This window comes from Oncorhynchus clarkii, chromosome 2, assembly GCF_045791955.1.
Source record: "Oncorhynchus clarkii lewisi isolate Uvic-CL-2024 chromosome 2, UVic_Ocla_1.0, whole genome shotgun sequence".
In the NCBI taxonomy this organism is placed as follows: Eukaryota; Metazoa; Chordata; class Actinopteri; order Salmoniformes; family Salmonidae; genus Oncorhynchus; species Oncorhynchus clarkii.
Genome location: NC_092148.1, coordinates 82,099,150 through 82,117,981, shown reverse-complemented (window position 1 = coordinate 82,117,981; position 18,832 = coordinate 82,099,150). Strand labels below are relative to the sequence as shown.

General features: G+C 44.3%; 1 protein-coding gene across 5 annotated transcripts in view; it reads right to left on the bottom strand.

Moving 5' to 3' along the window:
- LOC139374915 (ankyrin repeat domain 27 (VPS9 domain)) overlaps positions 1-18,832 on the bottom strand; it is a 32,899-nt gene extending 14,067 nt beyond the window's left edge. Inside the window, exons 1-23 of one of the 5 annotated variants that reach the window (XM_071116178.1) lie at positions 18,691-18,832; positions 10,406-10,525; positions 9,431-9,541; positions 8,923-9,079; positions 8,646-8,800; positions 8,281-8,340; positions 8,107-8,160; positions 7,859-7,924; positions 7,678-7,754; positions 7,241-7,362; positions 6,419-6,497; positions 6,114-6,252; positions 5,747-5,839; positions 5,414-5,532; positions 5,131-5,213; positions 4,841-4,956; positions 4,564-4,656; positions 3,908-4,105; positions 2,376-2,432; positions 1,850-1,945; positions 1,424-1,588; positions 985-1,182; positions 764-883 (exon numbers count right to left, since the gene is read on the bottom strand). In XM_071116178.1, the coding sequence (XP_070972279.1) occupies positions 764-883; positions 985-1,182; positions 1,424-1,588; positions 1,850-1,945; positions 2,376-2,432; positions 3,908-4,105; positions 4,564-4,656; positions 4,841-4,956; positions 5,131-5,213; positions 5,414-5,532; positions 5,747-5,839; positions 6,114-6,252; positions 6,419-6,497; positions 7,241-7,362; positions 7,678-7,754; positions 7,859-7,924; positions 8,107-8,160; positions 8,281-8,340; positions 8,646-8,800; positions 8,923-9,079; positions 9,431-9,541; positions 10,406-10,507 (2,460 nt within the window). In that variant the 5' untranslated portion in view covers positions 10,508-10,525; positions 18,691-18,832. Of the gene's footprint in view, positions 1-763; positions 884-984; positions 1,183-1,423; positions 1,589-1,849; positions 1,967-2,375; positions 2,433-3,907; positions 4,106-4,563; positions 4,657-4,840; positions 4,957-5,130; positions 5,214-5,413; positions 5,533-5,746; positions 5,840-6,113; positions 6,253-6,418; positions 6,498-7,240; positions 7,363-7,677; positions 7,755-7,858; positions 7,925-8,106; positions 8,161-8,280; positions 8,341-8,645; positions 8,801-8,922; positions 9,080-9,430; positions 9,542-10,405; positions 10,627-18,690 lie in introns of those variants that run through there. The other 4 variants (XM_071116151.1, XM_071116169.1, XM_071116160.1 and 1 more) reach the window with 4 other exon arrangements.

The window sequence follows — 18,832 nt, the reverse complement described above, 5'->3', positions numbered from 1 at the left end:
GTGTGTGTGTGTGTGTGTGTGTGTGTGTGTGTGTGTGTGTGTGTGTGTGTGTGTGTGTGTGTGTCTGCAGCAGGATGGTGTGTGTGTGTGTGTGCAGCAGGATGGTGTGTGTGTGTGTGTGTCTGCAGCAGGATGGTGTGTGTGTGTCTGCAGCAGGATGGTGTGTGTGTGTGTGTCTGCGTGTGTGTGTGTGTGTGTGTGTGTGTGTGTGTGCGTGTGTGTGTGCGTGCCTGCAGCAGGATGGTGTGTGTGTGTGTGTGTGTGTGTGTGTGTGTGCGTCTGCAGCAGGATGGTGTGTGTGTGTGTGTGTGTGTGTGTGTGTGTGTCTGCGTGTGTGTCTGCAGCAGGATGGTCTGTGTGTGTGTGTGTCTGCAGCAGGATGGTGTGTGTGTGTGTGTGTGTGTGTGTGTCTGCAGCAGGACCGTGTGTGTGTGTGTGTGTGTGTACCCGCGGCAGGACCGTGTGTGTGTGTGTGTGTGTGTACCCGCGGCAGGACCGTGTGTGTGTGTGTGTGTGTGTGTGTGTACCCGCGGCAGGACCGTGTGTGTGTGTGTGGGTACCCGCGGCAGGACGGTGGGTGTGTGGGTACCCGCGGCAGGACCGTGGGTGTGTGGGTACCTGCGGCAGGACCGTGGGTGTGTGGGTATCTGCGGCAGGACCGTGGGTGTGTGGGTACCTGCGGCAGGACCGTGGGTGTGTGGGTACCCGCGGCAGGACCGTGGGTGCGTGTGGGTACCTGCGGCAGGACGGTGTGTGTGTTTACCTGTAGCAGGATGGTGGCTGTGTCCAGGTGACCTCTGAGGCAGGCGTGGATTAGAGGGGTGTTGCCATAGTGATCCTTCTTATTCAGCTTGGCGTTGCACTCCAGCAGTGATGTCACTACCTGAACATGATTAATGAGATGGGTGGGGTTTGAGCTTTTGGGACTATTCCATTTGTTCAGATGTGCCATGCAAGCTCAATCGAACACAGCTGAATGCCCACCTGTATGTGGTTGTTCTGGCTGGCCAGGTGCAGTGGCGTGGCACTCTGGCTGTTGCGTGCGTCAACATTGGCCTCGTGGCGGCTGAACAGGGACACCAGGGCCGTGTGACCATGGAGCGCTGCCACGTGGAGAGGAGTGAAGCCATCCACACTACTGCTGTTCACACTCAGACCACTGGCCTGCAGGCACGCCAACTTCTGGTGTCAAACACACACACAGAGGAAAATACAAAGAATAACATCATCAAGTTAACTAGGCAGCACTGCAGGAACATCATAAATCATCTCCTTTCAACATCTAACTTCCCATTCAACATAGCTTCAGTGCTTCCAGCCATGTGTCAAGTTTGCCGTGTGCTCACTGACATCGTCTATATATCAGAAAGGGGCTTGGCCAAGGAGTTGTAGTAGGAATGAAAGGCCAGGGTTGCTTCCTGACCTTCTGTGTTGGTCCACAGTGTGGACACTGGCACAGTGGGTGGCACAGTTCTGTCCAGGACGGCAGCCCTGCATGCTGCTCCTCTGGTTCCTCGTCCAACCACTCCAACAGGTACCGCACCATCTCTACGTCTCCATCTGCCACCGCACGAAGCAACTTCTCCACCTGTCAGTCGAGAGAGTGAGACTACATATTGGAACACCAGCCAGACCTTTACAAACTGGATTACAAATTACAAAGAGTCATCCCACAAAAACATGTTGGGTGAAAGCACCAAATATTAGCTTCCCTCAATATATAGAAAAATAGTGTATTTCATTTCTACTACATCCCTATTCCTTATCCCCTTAAATTAAGATGATGCTACTCCTCTCAGGCATTGCCAGGGTCAGTCCTGCCCAGGGGTCCTCAGTGCTCCCTTCTAACCTCTTTGTGTCGGACCCTGTCTCTGTCGGGTCTGGCCTCGGAGCTCTGGGAGGTGGTGCTGGAAACAGAGGAGCGGCGGCTGCTGCAGTCAGAGGCCTGGGGGGAACGGTTTGGGGACTGAGAGCGAGAGAGCACCGTCACTCAGCTGACCACACACACACAGTACAGCACGTTTCATAAACTAATCCCACGGAGGCTCAAGTGTCTGCGGGTTTTGGCTCTTCCATTGTCCTTAAATAATGAATTAAGGTCACTGATTAGTAAGGAACTTACTAACAACCCTCACCTGGTTGTCTAAGTCTTAACCAAAAACAGTGGAATGAGTTTGACACCCAAGCAGTACAGGCTGCTCCTAGCAGAGCAAGTGAAGAGATATATTTGGAAGAGTCTAGAGTAGAACTACAATATGTTGGTTAATGGTGTTCTAACAGGCTGGCTGCCTGGAGTAGAGCCATCATTGTATCTAATGAAATACTGTAGTTGCATCTCTTCTCTGTCACTTCCTAAGTGATGAAATCTGACTTACATCATTGTTCTCTCTTCTATGAGAGCCGTTGTGGGACAACTCCAATAGCGTTAGAATCTGCAAGACGCATAGACAAGTACACTTCAGTTACACACGCTCTATTTCTTATACAACCTTTTCACATTTCATTCTTGTTCAAAATCACAATAATACTGAATGACAAGGCAAATATATCAAGCCAATCCTGTTGCTAGGCCATCCAGAAAGATTTTCTTCCTTAGAACAATTCCCACCCTTCAGTTAATACTTTTTCTGAATATATCTATTAATCTAACTAAAATGTTTAGTATGCCAAGCCTTATCTTTAACAGTAGAAAAGCCTGGCCGAGAGGGACCCCCCTTCGAGCCAATGACGAGTCTTTTGGATGTCAACATTCTAAAAAAATACATGTCATATATATACTACCTTCCAAAAGTTTGGGGTCACTTAGAAATGTCCTTGTTTTCCATGAAAACATACATGAAATTAGTTGCAAAATGAATAGGAAATATAGTCAAGCTGTTAACAAGGTTATAAATAATGATTTTTAACTGAAATAATAATAGTGTTCTTCAAACTTTGCTTTCATCAAATAATCCTCCATTTGCAGCAATTACAGCCTTGCAGACCTTTGGCATTCTAGTGGTCAATTTGTTGAGGTAATCTGAAGAGATTTCACCCCATGCTTCCTGAAGCACCTCCCACAATTTGGATGGGCACTTCTTACGTACCATATGGTCAAGCTGCTCTCACAACAGCTCAATAAAGTTGAGATCCGTTGACTGTGCTGGCCACTCCATTATAGACAGAATACCAGCTGACTGCTTCTTCCCTAAATAGTTCTTGCATAGTTTGGAGCTGTGCTTTGGGTCATTGTCCTGTTGTAGGAGGAAATTGGCTCTAATTAAGCACCGTCCACAGGGTATGGCATGGTGTAGCCTTCCTTCTTCAAGATCCCTTTTATCCTGCACAAATCTCCCACTTTACCACCACCAAAGCACCGCCAGACCATCACATTGCCTCCACCATGCTTCAGATGGCGTTAAGCACTCCTCCAGCATCTTTATTTTTTTTCCTGCGTCTCACGAATGTTCTTCTTTGTGATCCGAACACCTCAAACTTAGATTAGTCTATCCATAACACCAATTTCCAATCTCCACAGAAGGGTGGAGGCTGTTATAGCAGGAAAGGGGGGAACCAACTCCATATTAATGCACATGATTTAGGAATGAGATTTTCGATAAGCAGGTGTCCATTTACTTTTGGTCATGTAGTGTAGTTTCGATGGGACATCATCAGCTGTGCTGGATGACTGCCAGTGAATGACGGGCAGTGGGGGGGGGAAATAAGATCTCTTGAAACTGCTTAGAACACAAATAAGTGTTATATAGACTTATTCAGGGAAAGGACCTGACTTAAAAAAATGGCAGAGTAATAAAAAAAGAAAAATGTTTTTGTCAATGACTCGCTCTGCTTTCCTAGTGTTAAAGTACCCATGTAGGAAGTGTGTTTCAGGCCGAGGCAGCTGTGACCAGGGGTCTCTACTCCTCACCTTAGAGTTGAGGGCACATTTTAGTGGAGAGTCGTTGACCTTGTTGTTGATGGTGGTGCTGGCTCCGTTCTGCAGCAGCACCTCAATGATGCCCTCGTAGCCCCACCGGGCTGCGATGTGCAGGGGAGTGTCGCCTTTGTCATTCTGGATGTTCAGACGGCACACGTGCAGGTCGTAGTACACCAGGGCTTTAACACACTGAGACACGGATGGGATAACACTGTTAGACTGAGAACAATCTCCTCTGAACTACCATAGAGAAGACTGTCAATGCAGGGTGTCATCACCTGTAATCATCATCCATATACTTATTTAGGGCAGTATCAATACAGATACTGTGACTGCTATCCCATGTACTGTGACTGCTATCCCATGTACTGTGACTGGTATCCCATGTACTGTGACTGGTATCCCATGTACTGTGACTGCTATCCCATGTACTGTGACTGCTATCCCATGTACTGTGACTGCTATCCCATGTACTGTGACTGGTATCCCATGTACTGTGACTGGTATCCCATGTACTGTGACTGGTTACATTTCTTCAGCTTTATCACTCAGGTTACCACACAAAGTGGCACAGTCAAGGCTGTTGGAATAAACTGTGCGTTTAAATCCAGATTTTAATTGGAGAGTGACTCCCCAAACTGACGTACATCCTCGTGTCCGTACATACAGGCCAGGTGCAGAGGAGTGTTGCCATTGTTATCCTGGGCACCGGAGTAAGCCTTATAGTGCAAGAGCAGCAGCTGGAGTACAGAGAGAGACAGATGGAGACAAACAGAATGAGAAAAATATAAATATGTCAGGGACAATTTTTGCATCTTTAGTGTAGCTCTCCTAGCCTGGTTCAAGATCTGTTTAGGAGTAGGCAAGGCAGCACAAACAGATCTGGGACCAGGCTATAGCTGTCCTGCTAGCGTCCTGGCTCACCGTGACTCGCTGGTAGCCCTTCTGGCAGGAGAGGTGAAGGGGTGAGAGGGCATGGTAGTCTGTGGCATTCACCAGGGCTCCCTTAGACACTAGCAGGTCGATCAACAGGGACTGACCTGCCACGGCAAAGACAGGCTTTTTATTTTATTTAGACAGTGGGAAATGAGGGAGAGAGATGGAAAGGGATGAACAGTACAGAATGTGGCAGACCAGGAATCCCCTGTTGTGTGGCCTGGTGGCAGTTTTCTGGACAACTTTATGTACCTCTGAAACCTGTTGGTATCTCTTACCGCAGATAGCAGCGACATGAAGTGGTGTGTATCCCCTGTCGTCTCGAGAGAAGGGCGTTATGATGGAGGGGTCATTCAGGCTCCTGTGGGCAGACAGAGTTGAAGAATAATCACATTTTTCAGTTCCTAAGCCATTAAATGGGCAGAAAGGGGAAATGATTGTTTCAGGTGAAAACCCGAGATGTAGTGAAAGAAATAACTTTTCCTACTGAGAATATATAATTTTTTATGATAGAGGAGTTGTATGTGTGTGTGTGTGTGTGTGTGTGGGAGCGGTACTCACCCAGAGAGACGGAGCTCACAGTGGTCACAGGAGCAGAGGGGGTGGCACCCCTTTACACCATCACTCTGGTTCTCACTCAACACACGCTGGACCTCTACCTCGTTACCATTGGCTATGTGCTGCAGGATCCATCAATCCACACGCAATCAGCAAAGATAAATAAAATGGATCAACACACACAATTGAGTAAAAAAAAAGAAAAAAGTGAATCAAACGTTTTCATATTAAAATGAAATGCTGAATGAAATTAGGTGTCCATCTGATGAATGAAGCATAACGTTATGCACAGTATAGCTTTCTCCCCTTCTTAAGGTCGGGGGACAGGGTTCTCACCTGAAACAGACAGTCTATGGGGGTAGCAGAGTTCTGGGAGAGCAGGTTTATCTTCTGGGTGAAATGCACTTTGTCGTTCAGGTCCCCTAAGCCCTGCAAACCTCACACACAGCCATAGTCACTCACTCTGCACAGGGGAGTGTTTTTCTCAATATCATTTTTCAGTCATTATTGTGGCCTGCTATCACAGGAATTGCAGTGATAAGTTGGTGTATCTAAGTCAACAATGTGCTTGGATAGGATATCAGCTACAACAACATATGTGCTTGTGGTGTATAAAGCCCCCTTCACAATATTGAGCCAAGCCAAGCAGGCCAGGACTAATGTCATGTAAACGACACCCTGTGTACTACTGTACTGCACTCACCACGCCTCCCTGGCTCAGGCCGAAGTTTCCCTGTCTGATGAACTCCACGGCGGCCTCGAACGACGTCAGGCAGTAGCTCAGCTCCTCCTTGGTGGAATTACAGAAATGGAAGTTCTTGATGTAGCTCAGGTTGGCCATCCTGGAAGAGTATGCTTGTTAGTTTAACATGGCTGTTAGTCATTAATTAATGACTATATTTAATTACTAGGTCCAAGTTATTCACTTATTCATTAAATGAGTAGTTCAAGTAGTCACCAGGCCCTTTAATGGTCAGTGGTATTACTAGGTTATAACTCCTTACTCACCAATTGGGGATTTCCGTCTTCACCAGTAAGTACAGAATCACAGACAGAAGGTCGTCTGCACACAGGGCCTCTAAACTAACTGCATATGGAGAAAAGGGAAATGAAAGAAGTTATTAAATGACTGTGGTTGCGTCTAAGGTTCAGTGACTGTGTGAGGTTTACAACTAGAGCATACAACAGGGAGAAATGGCTCTTCAAAATGAAGACATAAAACATCTTCATCCTACAAAACAGGAAAGTGTCCACACAGTCAGTGTAACCACTCAGACACTCTGCCTCTGTCCTCATTTAGGCTTTAAATTGGTAAATTGGTTGTTTGGCCATCAGAAATTAGGAGCGGATTGCAGCACTCTGCAGAGACAGGGTCTGGTTGTTATGTGGCAAACAAGGTTGGATTTGCAAAACAAACTGGACATACACATTAGGGCCCTACAGTTTCTGTTCTGTGGACCGAGTGTACACACCAAGTTATTATATTACCAGGGAGGGAGTGAATAGAACAGACAACAAATCCTGATCTGGGTTACAATGACCAGCCTTGAAAGACTTGTAGGCTGCTTATAATAATGTCATGTCTACATAAAACATTGGTAAATCAGCTTTTTATGCATTTTATGCATTTCTGGATGAAAGCAAACATTTTATTTGATGATACAACAATCAGCCCATTGAGAGTGGAATGCAAATGTGCCTTTAAAATGGAATCCGTCCCATTTGTGACGGTTCCATGCAAGTCTGTAACACTGTGTAAACTGCTGCTGATGTGACATGAAATGGCATAGGTAGGATGGACAGAGACAGACATAAAAAACAGACACATACCCGAGTGGCTGGGGGACTGCATGATTGTGAGAGACACCTTCCTGAGGCAGAGCAGTTTGTGTAGAGGAGAGGTGCAGCGGTTCAACTGGCTCAGCTCCCTCTTGGCCCGAGGGATATTTATACTGTAGGAGGAGACATAACATGGAAGTACAACAGGATAAGTTAATATTGATACTGTACGAGAGTGGAAAGACAAACATACTCCTATAGTCTATAGACACAACAACAGTAGTGGTGAAATGACCTGATAGGGATCTACTGCTATAAACCTGCTTGACACTATGGAGATCAATATGGTGTCAGTTCATTTTTGTTTGTGTTGTATGCAGACTTGTTTTTTGGCCAGCACAGAATTATAATGTGATGTGCATCACGTTATTGAGTTGTAATCATAAAAAGCAGAAATTAAAAAAGAGACCACGTGGAAAGAAAACAACCTAAATTCAGATTTGACCCCAAAGTCTTTCTGCTGCAGGTCCTGCAGGCCTCTGGTGGTTTTGTTGAAGGCAGAATCCTGTTGGAACAGTGATAATAAAACATATTAACCTTCACTGCATGGGAATTCTGGGCCTATAAATGACAGCATTATCAAATACTGTATAGTATTTATTTACATACCTGGCTGGCTTCAAGAGTCCCCACAAAATTAAAGATGAAATCATGGATACCATGATGTATATACATCTAAAAGAGAAAAAATATTTACTGACAACTTTACATAAAAATATATTACATCATTATAGCATCACACAACAGAATTTCACTGAGGACCAGCATGAAGAAACAGTCCAAAAAGAACCTAAAGAAGTAGCAGACATGTCAAATTTGAAAGTAAGTGTGAGGGATGACGACTAGGATAGAACTACCTCAACCGCCTGTTTGAGGAGAGTCATCTGGAGCTCCTGTTTGACCAGCAATTTCTGAAAGGAGGTTTAACAAATCAGCTTTACTTCTCAGGATTGTGTCCAATACGCAAGAAACAGTAGAAAATTATTTGAAAATGGGTTTTGTTTTTGCGTAGCAAAAAACATGCTACTCACCAGGCGCGAGTCTCTCAACAGGCACTGAAGACATTTCGTATAAAGAGAATTCACAGAGTCCTGAGGGGAGAGCACAGTTCCATGTTAAAGCAGTACGTCACAGCAGAAGTCATATAACTTATCTTATTATACATCTATAGCATACAATACATTAGTGTACATTACTATAGTATAGCCATTTCATATTATACATTAGTGTGTCATATTACTGTACACCGAGTGTACAAAACATTATGAACGCCTTCCTAATATTGAGTTGTACCCCTTTTGCCCTCAGAACAGCCTCAATTGGTCGGGGCATAGACTCTACATGGTGTCGAAAGCAGTCTAGCGTCAGATAGGTGTTGTTTAGGGTCAGTACTTACGATGTGGTGTCGCAGTCCCTTCTTTTCCTGCTCCTTAAATGAGTGGCAAAAGCTGCTGATGAACTTGTCCAGTTTCTCAACATGGCGGCCCAGGAACTCCCTGACATCCTCCACATTCTTCAGATAGTACGGGGCTGGGCTGGGGGCCACCTCCACTGTGAGAGAAAATAGGGAGAGAAGAAAGGTGAGTGAGATGGTGGCTGTATCTGATTCAATATGGACTAAACCATACACTAACTCAATCAACTTTTGTCACTTTGGAGGATAGCAGTACTACCTGGGCTTTGGTTGGTGTCAATGGGCCTGGCGATACACAGGATACTGTAGCTCTGCTCCTTCTCATTGTAGAAGGTCTCCTCAAACAGGATGGGCACATTGGCTGGGGCCTGGAACCCTAAGCCCAGTCTCACCAAGCTGTCCTGGATGGTCAGCTCCTATCAGACAGGACAAAAACACACAGGTAGTATCGTTGACCAAGATGTCTTAACCAAGAACGTTCTGCTTTATAGCGGCTGTTTACAATCAACTAAATGAGTATATAGCAGTGAAGGCTGCTGAGAGGAGGACTGCTCATAGTAATGGCTGGAACAGAGCTAATGGAATGTAATGAAACATGTGTTTAATGCATTTGACACCATTCCACTCTAGCCTTTATCACAAGCCTGTCCTCCCCAATTAAGGTGCCACCAACCTCCTGTGGTATAGAGAAAATGAAACTGCATGATATTTTGTGTAGTTGCACCAATGATACAACAGGAACTGTAGCGTTGGCAGATGGATCTTACCTTCCCATCTACAGTCTGATACCCTTCTCCAGATGGGTGTAAAACGTAGGTTTCAAACTGGGATGCTGTGTATGCACTAAGGGTTATGCTTCCACAGCACGGCACCAAAACCTGGGGCACAACCACACCATCATCAACAAGAGTAATCAACAATGCTTCTCGTGACTGACAGAATGGATTCATCAAAAGGTTTTATTGGTGAAGTACCCACAATAAAAAGCACCTGAGCCGACTGTAAAAAATGCTACTTCACATTTAAGACCGTAGCATTTATTTCTCTGGTACGGCCTACCACCCACATGCGATTCAACACCTATGACAGTAGTGTCTGCATGAGCTTTCTCTCACCCCCACTCCTTCCCACACTGTAGGAGGTGGTTACTAGACAGAGGTCTCCTTTGAGAACTTCCCAGAACACTAACAGTGGTGAGTCCTAGTAATGGTCCAGATATTATCCTCTTGATATTCCTTTGCTAACCACCAAGTAGGCTGAGAACCTTCTAAGTGGCCATTTTCTACAAATGGCAAGATAAAACTATTTCCCAAAGCAATAACATGGCCTCCCTCAACTATGAAAAATGTACTCTTTTCCTTTATGTTCTTCTTCTCTCTGCATAAATGGATGCTCTCGTGTCCTACATCTCAACCTAGCAGCTGAATCTTCAGCCTGTGTGGTACCAAATTGTCCTGCATTTTCTGGACAGTCGCGCTGGCCTAGCCCCATATGTTGAACCTTTACATGGTTTGATTCTGGTCCAAGTCTACACACAGCTCACAAAGAAGAAATGTCACTCTCTTAAATCCTGCATTTTCAGACAGAGGGGAGTAGTGCATTATAGCTGGAATATTTACTGTATATGATCATGCAAGCCTGAACACAATAGTTTTATTTCTGCTGAGCTTGGTAACATACACAATATAAAAAGGGCTGAGTACTATAGTATGGCCCCACAGCCACAGCTGTCCGTCACTCACAATGCCATGTAGCTCTGCCACTCTGCTGCACAGGTCGGGTCTCTGCTTCTCCAGTGCCAGGTAAAAAGGGTTCTTCAGGAGGTTCTCATCATACACAGCCATAAGGATCTGGATCTCTGGCTCCAGGGGGGAGGAAAAGAGGTGGACAGTTAACAGTAAATATGTGGTAGGAGGGAAGGATTCCATATTAGGTGACTGTCTGGCTGACAATTACAACAACAAAAAAATGCTTTCATGTTGCTCCATAAGGACGAAGACTCAGCCCAGGCTGGACAGAGAACATGTTAAAGTTGTTGACATGAAGTAGCCTAGGTAAGAGCTAAGTGGCTGGTTAGCTAGGGGTTTAGTCCACCAGCCAAATCTCTGTCGAACATGCAGTATATGTTGGCTATTTAAGGTAGCAATTAGCCTGGGGACGAGGTTAAGGGTTTGCCAAAGACTACAAACAGCTGCTTCTGTCTAGGTCCAGAGAGAGTCCTCTTTCCTGAAGCGTCTGAAACCACAACAGGAACAACAAGAATATTGTTCCTGTCTCCAGGGTTGCTCTCCTCCTCCCTCTCCCTAGCCAGCTGCCTCTCAGCTGAGCTCGTTAACATTCTCGGAAATTACATTACAAAAGCTGGTTCCCCACATAAGTGCATCTCTAGGGCCAGAGATTCTGTGTGTATATGACATGTTTAGAAGAACTTCATGAAACATCAACCTTTATTAAAGCAGTCAGTCTCTCAGAGACACACAGCAGGAAGGATCGAACCAACAGGTTGTTAAGGGCTCAATGCAGCATTCTCTCTCTCTCTCAATATCAAAACATTTCTGGGTAACAATTAAGTAACTTACTTTATTATACATAAATAGCTTCTTAGCAAGAGCACTTTCGAGCAAGAATTTAGCTATGACTGTCTTGAAGTGGTCTGAGTGGGGAGGGAAAACTTAAAACAAGTCATTATTGGCAGAGAGGTTGTGTCTATTGACTAATTTACCGAAAAGTGATGTCACCAGGCAGGGCAAAACTCCATCCCACCAAAAAAGGTTGGCCTGAAATCTTTATTTTCAAACAGCTCTAACACTAAAAGGGCATCAGCATCTTCACAAATTCACAGTATTCCAACCTCAATGTAGAAATAAATAAATAAATACAAAATCACATTTGACTGCACCAAGCCTTTACAAAATGTTCCAAGCCTCATCTCCTGTTGAAACTATTTTAAAAAAGATGAGATTTAGCCAGGTCATATGATGCCGTCCCTTATGTCTCCTTCTGATATAAAACTCCAAACATTCCATTGGAACATCATAAATACATAATGTGAGCATCATCCCCAAAATGGAGAACACCTGAATATGAAATCCATTTAAAGTCTCATCATCTGATAGAATAGATCAGGCTACTCACTTGTTTGCGCCGAGTAAAGCGGACTTGAGATGCTGAGCTCAACATCATTTTTACGAATCGCAGGAAAGATAGTAGATCAGCAGTAGCTCAGGCTCAGTGTGAAGACAGGAGCACTATCAACTTCCACCCTCATCTCTCTGTGTGCTCCCTGCCTGGTAGGCTATCAGATAGACGCTGCCTGATGGCCTGAAACCCTGAAGAATGTGCCGTGTGACCTGTCTGCAGGGTCTGAACCAGCCTGGTTTGTGGAAAACTTCCTTCAAACTTGTGGCCAGTGAACTGCACGGCTCGTAAGCATAAAGACGCATCTGTTTTCTTCAAGATAACGGACAAAGTATTTTCCTTCATCTGACCTTTCATGCTGTTTGGTCAAGCTATACCGTATATCTATATTACATTGAGACATCTTCTGATGGAAGTCCTTTTGTCTACTATATACACACTATACCGTGCATTTGGAAAGTCAAAACTGATCCAGCTCCTTCAAGTTGGATGGGTTCCGCTGGTGTACAGCAATCTAAGTCCTACCACAGATTCTCAATCCAACTGAGGTCTGGGCTTTGACTAGGCCATTCCAAGACATGTAAATGTTTCCCCTTAAACAACGCGAGTGTTGCTTTAGCAGTATGCTTAGGTTCATTGCCCTGCTGGAAGGTGAACCTCCGTCCCAGTCTCAAATCTCGACAAACAAGTTTCCCCCAAGAATTTCCCTGTATTTAGCACCATCCATCATTCCTTCAATTCTGAACAGTTTCCCAGTCCCTGCCAATGAAAAACGTCTCCACAGCATGATGCTGCCACCACGCTTCACTGTGGGGATGGTTTTCTCGGGGTGATGAGCGGTATTGGGTTTGCGCCAGACATAGCATTTTCCTTCATGGCCAAAAAGCTACATTTTAGTCTCATCTGACCAGAGTACCTTCTTCCATATGTTTGGGGAGTCTTCCACATGCCTTTTGGCCAACACCAAACGTGTTTACTTATTTTTTTCTTTAAGCAATGGCTTTTTTCTGACCACTCTTCCATAAAGCCCAGCTCTGTGACGTGTACGGCTTAAAGTGGTCCTATGGACAGATGCTCCACAGCGGAGATCGGAGCTTTGCAGCTCCTTCAAGGTTATCTTTGGTCTCTTTGTTGCCTCTCTGATGAATGCCCTCCTTGCCTGGTCCGTGAGTTTTGGTGGGTGGCCTTCTCCTGGCAGGTTTGTTGTGGTGCCATATTATTTCCATTTTTTAATAATGGATTTAAAAATAGGTGCTCCGTGGAATGTTCAAAGTTGTATTTTTTATAACCCAACCCTGATCTGTACAACTCCAAAACGTTGTCCCTGACCTGTTTGGAGAGGACCTTGGTCTTCATGGTGCCGCTTGCTTGGTGGTGCCCCTTGCTTAGTGTTATTGCAGACTCTGGGGCCTTTCAGAACAGGTGTGTTCACATATACACAGATCATGTGACACTTAGATTGCACACAGATTTACTTTAATTGTGTGACAGAAAGGTAATTTGGTTGCACCAGATCTTATTTAGGGGCTTCTGGGCAAAGGGGGTGAAGACACATGCATAACACTTTTCCGTTTTTTCTTTTAAAAACTAGTTATTTTATTCAGTTCACTTCACCAATTTGGACTATTTTGTGTATGTCCATTACATGAAATCCAGATAAATGTAAAATTACAGGTTGTAATGCAACAAAATAGGAAAAAACACAAAGGGGGTGAATACCTTTGCAAGACTGTACCCATCTATATAAAAAAGGTCCCAAAGTTGACAGTGCATGTCAGAGCTATTTGCAAGCCACGAGGTCGAAGGAATTGTCCGTAGCGCTCCGAGATAGGATTGTGTCGAGGCACAGATCCAGGGAAGGGTACCAAAATATTTCTGCAGCATTGAAGGTCCCCAAGAAAACAATGGCCTCCATCATTCTTAAATGGAAGAAGTTTGGAACCACCTAGACTCTTCCTAGAGCTGGCCGCCTGGCCAAACTGAGGGGCGAATCAGGGGAGAAGGGCCTTGGTCAGGGAAGTGACCAAGAACCCGATGGTCACTCTGACAGAGCTCCAGAGTTCCTCTGTGGAGATGGGAGAACCTTCTAGAAGGACACCCATCTCTGTAGCACCAATCAGGCCTTTATGGTAGAGTGGCCAGACGGAAGCCACTCCTCAGTAAAAGGCACGACAGCACGCTTAGATTTTTCTAAAAGACTCTCAGACCATGAGAAACAAGATTCAGGACCTCAGACTGGGGCGAAGGTTCACCTTCCAACAGGACAACGACCATAAGCACACAGCCAAGACAACGCGGGAGTGGACAGACCTGACATTAGCTGTATAAAAAAATAAAAATAATTTTGCTTTATCATTATAGGGCATGGTGTGTAGATGGATGAAGGAAAATCATAAGGCTGTAACATAACAAAATGTGGAAAAAGTCAAGGGGTCTGAATATTTTTCAAATGCACTGTTTATACAAAGGTATGTGGACAACCCTTCAAAATTAGGGCATTCAGCTATTTCCGCCACACTGTTGCTGACAGGTGTATACAATCGAGTACAGCCATGAAGTCTCCATAGACAAACATTTACAGTAGAATGGCCTCACTGAACTGTCATAGGATGCCACCTTTCCAACAAGTCAGTTTGTCAAATTTCTTCCTCAGTCAACTGTAAGTGCAGTTATTGTGAAGTGGAAACATCTAGGCGCAACAACGGCTCAGCCGCGAAGTGGTAGGCCACCCAAGCTCACAGAACCGTACCGCTGAGTGCTGAAGCGCGTAAAAAAAAGAATTTGTCCAACACTCACTACTGAGTTCCAAACTGCCTCTGGAAGCAATGTCAGCACAATAACTGTTCGTTGAGAGCGTCATGAAATGGGTTTCCATGGCCGAGCATCCGCACGCACGCACACAAGCCTAAGATCACCACGCGCAATGCCAAGCGTCAGCTGGTGTGGTGTAAAGCTTGCCGCCATTGTACTCTGGAGCAGTGGAAAAGTGTTCTCAGGAGTGATGAATCACGCTTCACCATCTGGCAGTGCGATGGACGAATCTGGGTTTGGCGGATGCCAGGAGAACACTACCAGCCAGAATGCAGTGCCAACTGTAAAGTTTGTTGGAGGAGGAATAATGGTCTGCGGCGGTTTTTCATGGTTCAGTCTAGGCACCTTACATCCAGTGAAGGGAAGTCAACACTACAGCATACACTGACATGCTATACAATTCTGTGCTTCCAACTTTGTGGCATTTTGGGGAAGGGCCTTTACAGTTTCAGCATAACAATTCCCCTGAGCACAAAGCGAGGGCCATATACAAAATGGTTTGTCAAGATTGGTGTGGAAGAACTTGACAGGCCCACAGAGCCCTGACCTCATCCACCTTAAGGATGAATTGGAACGCTAACTGCGAGCCAGGCCTAATAGCCCAACCTCACTAATGCTCGTGGCTGAATGGAATCAAGTCCCCAAAGCATGTTCCTACATCTAGTGGAAAGCCTTCCTAGAGCAGTGGAGGCTTTTATACAATAGCAGCAACAGAGGGACCAACTCCATACTAATGCCCATAATTTAGGAATGAGATGTTAGAAGAGCATGTGTCCACATACTTTGTCATGTAGTGTACATCGATTTCACACGGTTGTCAGCGTATAGTACTTCTCTGTTAAAAACAGACTGACCTCTAGCCAGTAAAGAACAATTGGATCACCTAATTTGAAGAGGCACCCTGAACACTTTCCTGAAGACAACACTTGTCTAACTTTCTTGCCTTTGTTTTGACTAGCTCTAGAATAAACAGAGTTAAAAATAGCAACATCCTGTCTAAGGCCTGTTTTAGGTTAGTAGTCTATTGGATTAGACTTATCGTGCCAGATCTCATCTTGATAACAAGTGCCTTCAACCTGTTTTATCTATAATGAAAGACACTTGTGAGAACAGTCAAGTACACTTTACAAATAGACTGGAGGCAATCCCATGCCTGGCTACGAGAAATGACAAATGTTGGAGACAAAACATAGGCCAGCCTAAACAATAAAGTCCTAGGGAAATGATACCAAGTGGAGCACATAACCAGGTTGGTCCACTACCTAAGGCGACATGTTACAATAGAAGGTCCCATGTTGTAACACACTGATCAATAGACTCCTTCTAGACGAGCAGTAACAATGATTGCAATTCAAACAAGAAGGTTTTAAAAACGTACTGATTCAATTGCACTTGAAATGAATAGGCCCATCGTTTCCTCTGCCAAAGCCATGGCAATGTTTGCAGAGTTGGACTCTGGTTTTAATTACCCAACACAGCTAACATCCATCCTGTTTTTTCCATGGAAAGAAGTGTACCCAGGCGAAAGCACAAGCACATACGTCGACAACATAGGCCTATCATAGATTACTGGAGTAAACTTGAAACATTGTGTCAGCCCCAAAGTTAACTGAAATGGACACTGCATCGTATGATCATGTGCTTGTCCAACAGAAAAAAATAAATGCAATTGATTTAATGTACTAGGCTAATTTAGAGTTCACTAATTTAGTATCCCATGGATAACAAGCCAAAACTGTATACAATTTGATGTCCCCACAAATCAGATTTCATGGACGACAGTCTTAAAACGTGCTCATCAAAGGCGCTGTAAAACCATGGCGTCTTGAATGCATAGGCTTGCCGGTATGATGCATGACTGACTTCATGGTCAGGAATAGAGCTTACCAGCTTATAGTTATAAAAAACAGAAATTAGTTACCTCTGGTTTGTAAGGCCATTCCATTCAGCCAGCGGAGTTCGCCGTCCATCACGTAGACAGGAAGAAACTCTCCGGAATAGAAAGGTGGAGGTGTGTGGTTCATGATGCTGTGATTGTGGTAACATACAGGAACTCAAGTCCTTCGGTTTTCCCGATCTGGAATACCTCACCATCAAATGCAGACTGCATTACCTCCCAAAATAATTTTATTCGGTCATCGTCACTGCCATGTATATTCCCCAACAAGCAGACACCCAGACAGCTCAAGGAACTACACTAGACTTTGTACAAACTGGAAAACGCATATCTTGAGGCTGCATTTATAGTAGCTGGGGACTTTAATAAAATAAACATGGGGAAAATGCTAACAAAATTTTATCAAACACATCTCCTGTACTACACGCAAATCAAAGACTCTGGATCATTGCTACTCTACCTTCCGGGATGACAAGTCCCTCCTTGGGCAAGTAACTGAAAAGTAACTGGCCAGTATAACTGAAAAGTTTGCAGGTTTGAAAACCTGAGCCAACACGGTGAAAAATATGTCCATGTGCCCTCGAGCGAGGCACTTAACCCCAATTTTCTCCAGCCATACTACTATGGCTGACCCTGTACAACAATACATTTCACTGTACCTATCTGGTATATGTGACAAAGCATTGTTTATTTTTGCTCCTCCCCAACTATAGGCAGAAACTTAAGCAGGAATCACCCGTGGTAAGCACTGTTCAATGTTAGTCTGACCAATCGGAATCTATGCTTCAAGATTGTTTTGATCACGAGGACTGGGAAATGTTCGGGTAGTTCATCAGGACATGCATAGAGGATGTTGTTTCCACTGTATCATAATCATGAAATGCTTTGAGAGGTTAGTTAAGGATCATATCATCTCCACCTTACCCGACACCCTAAACCCACTACAATTTGCATACCACACCAACTAATCCACGGACAATGCAATCACCATTGCACCCCCAGGGGTACAATAGTGCACAGGTTGAACAATTCCAGGAATTAGGTTACATTATAGATATATATACTGCAAAATTACACTTGATATATTGCAGGTAAGGGGTGTCATGTGTTTGCAATTTTCAGGCTGTAAGAGACAGTCAAAGTTCAATATCATACAAATACTTGCTTTGGAAGTGGACAAAAATATGGCCTGGAACAATGCTCACAAGACAGCATTGAAATCCATAATAGCTGGCCAGATTAGGGGGCACAAATTACTCTAGCAATGTAAGCAATGTTCTGTCAATTGGACATCGATCATTCCCTGCAAATAGAGACTTAGTAAGTGGACTGCACAAGCTACATGGGCAGAGGTTTCAGTGCCAGGTTTTTGTATTCTTAACTACATTAAACACGTTAGCTAGCCCAAGATGTACTCTTAAAAGGAGCCTACCGTTACTCCTTAATTTAACGTATGCTATTTACAAATGTAGACTGGCAGCCAAAACAGACAAATAAAATGTAATTGGCCACATACAAATATTTAGTAGATGTAATTGCGTGTGTAACGAAATGCTTGTATACTCCATCTAAAACGTGAATAGATTTTCAATTGTGAAACTTTCCTACAAAAATAAATAAAGCAATTTGTTCAGATCACATCAAAAATAACTTCACAAAATGAAACACTTAAAACACTGTTTTAACGGGTTTATCACAGTTGCAGCTGACATTTTTCAGTGACAAGTTTCTGACGGCCTTCTTCCGTTACACAGGTGTTCGGAGCACGCTAGGTATCACAGGTGGCCTCTCTTTCGTAAACACAACCCATAACATGGCGATATGGCTGTGTGGCAACACTAACCATATAAAAAGGTGTATCAATTTAACCTTTTGTTTTCATTAAATTATTTATTGGTGATATGAAATATCCTTATGCTTCCAAAACCGTACCGCAAGCAATGCGTGTACATGTTCAGACCGAGCATCAGGGCTTTTAACAAAACTCCCCCGCACAGAAGACGCATTCGTCCAATGATTTATGTGTTAATGGAACTGAGTCATGATCAAGGGATAACACGCTGCTTATCTTTCAGCTATCTAGCTGCAGTGGTTAGCTAGCTAGCTAGCTCACAGCAACAACGACGTCGGCTTACATTTAACGTTACATTCATACAAACACAATATGTCCATCTAACTTACCTCTATTTGCTAAACCCCGAGGAATTGCATTCCAAAATGCTCTTCTTCAAAAGACGTGCAGTAAACAGAAGTCACCATCTGATCCACCGATGTCTGTCAACACTTGACACCAGTCTCCATAATTTACTACTATTCTGAAAGC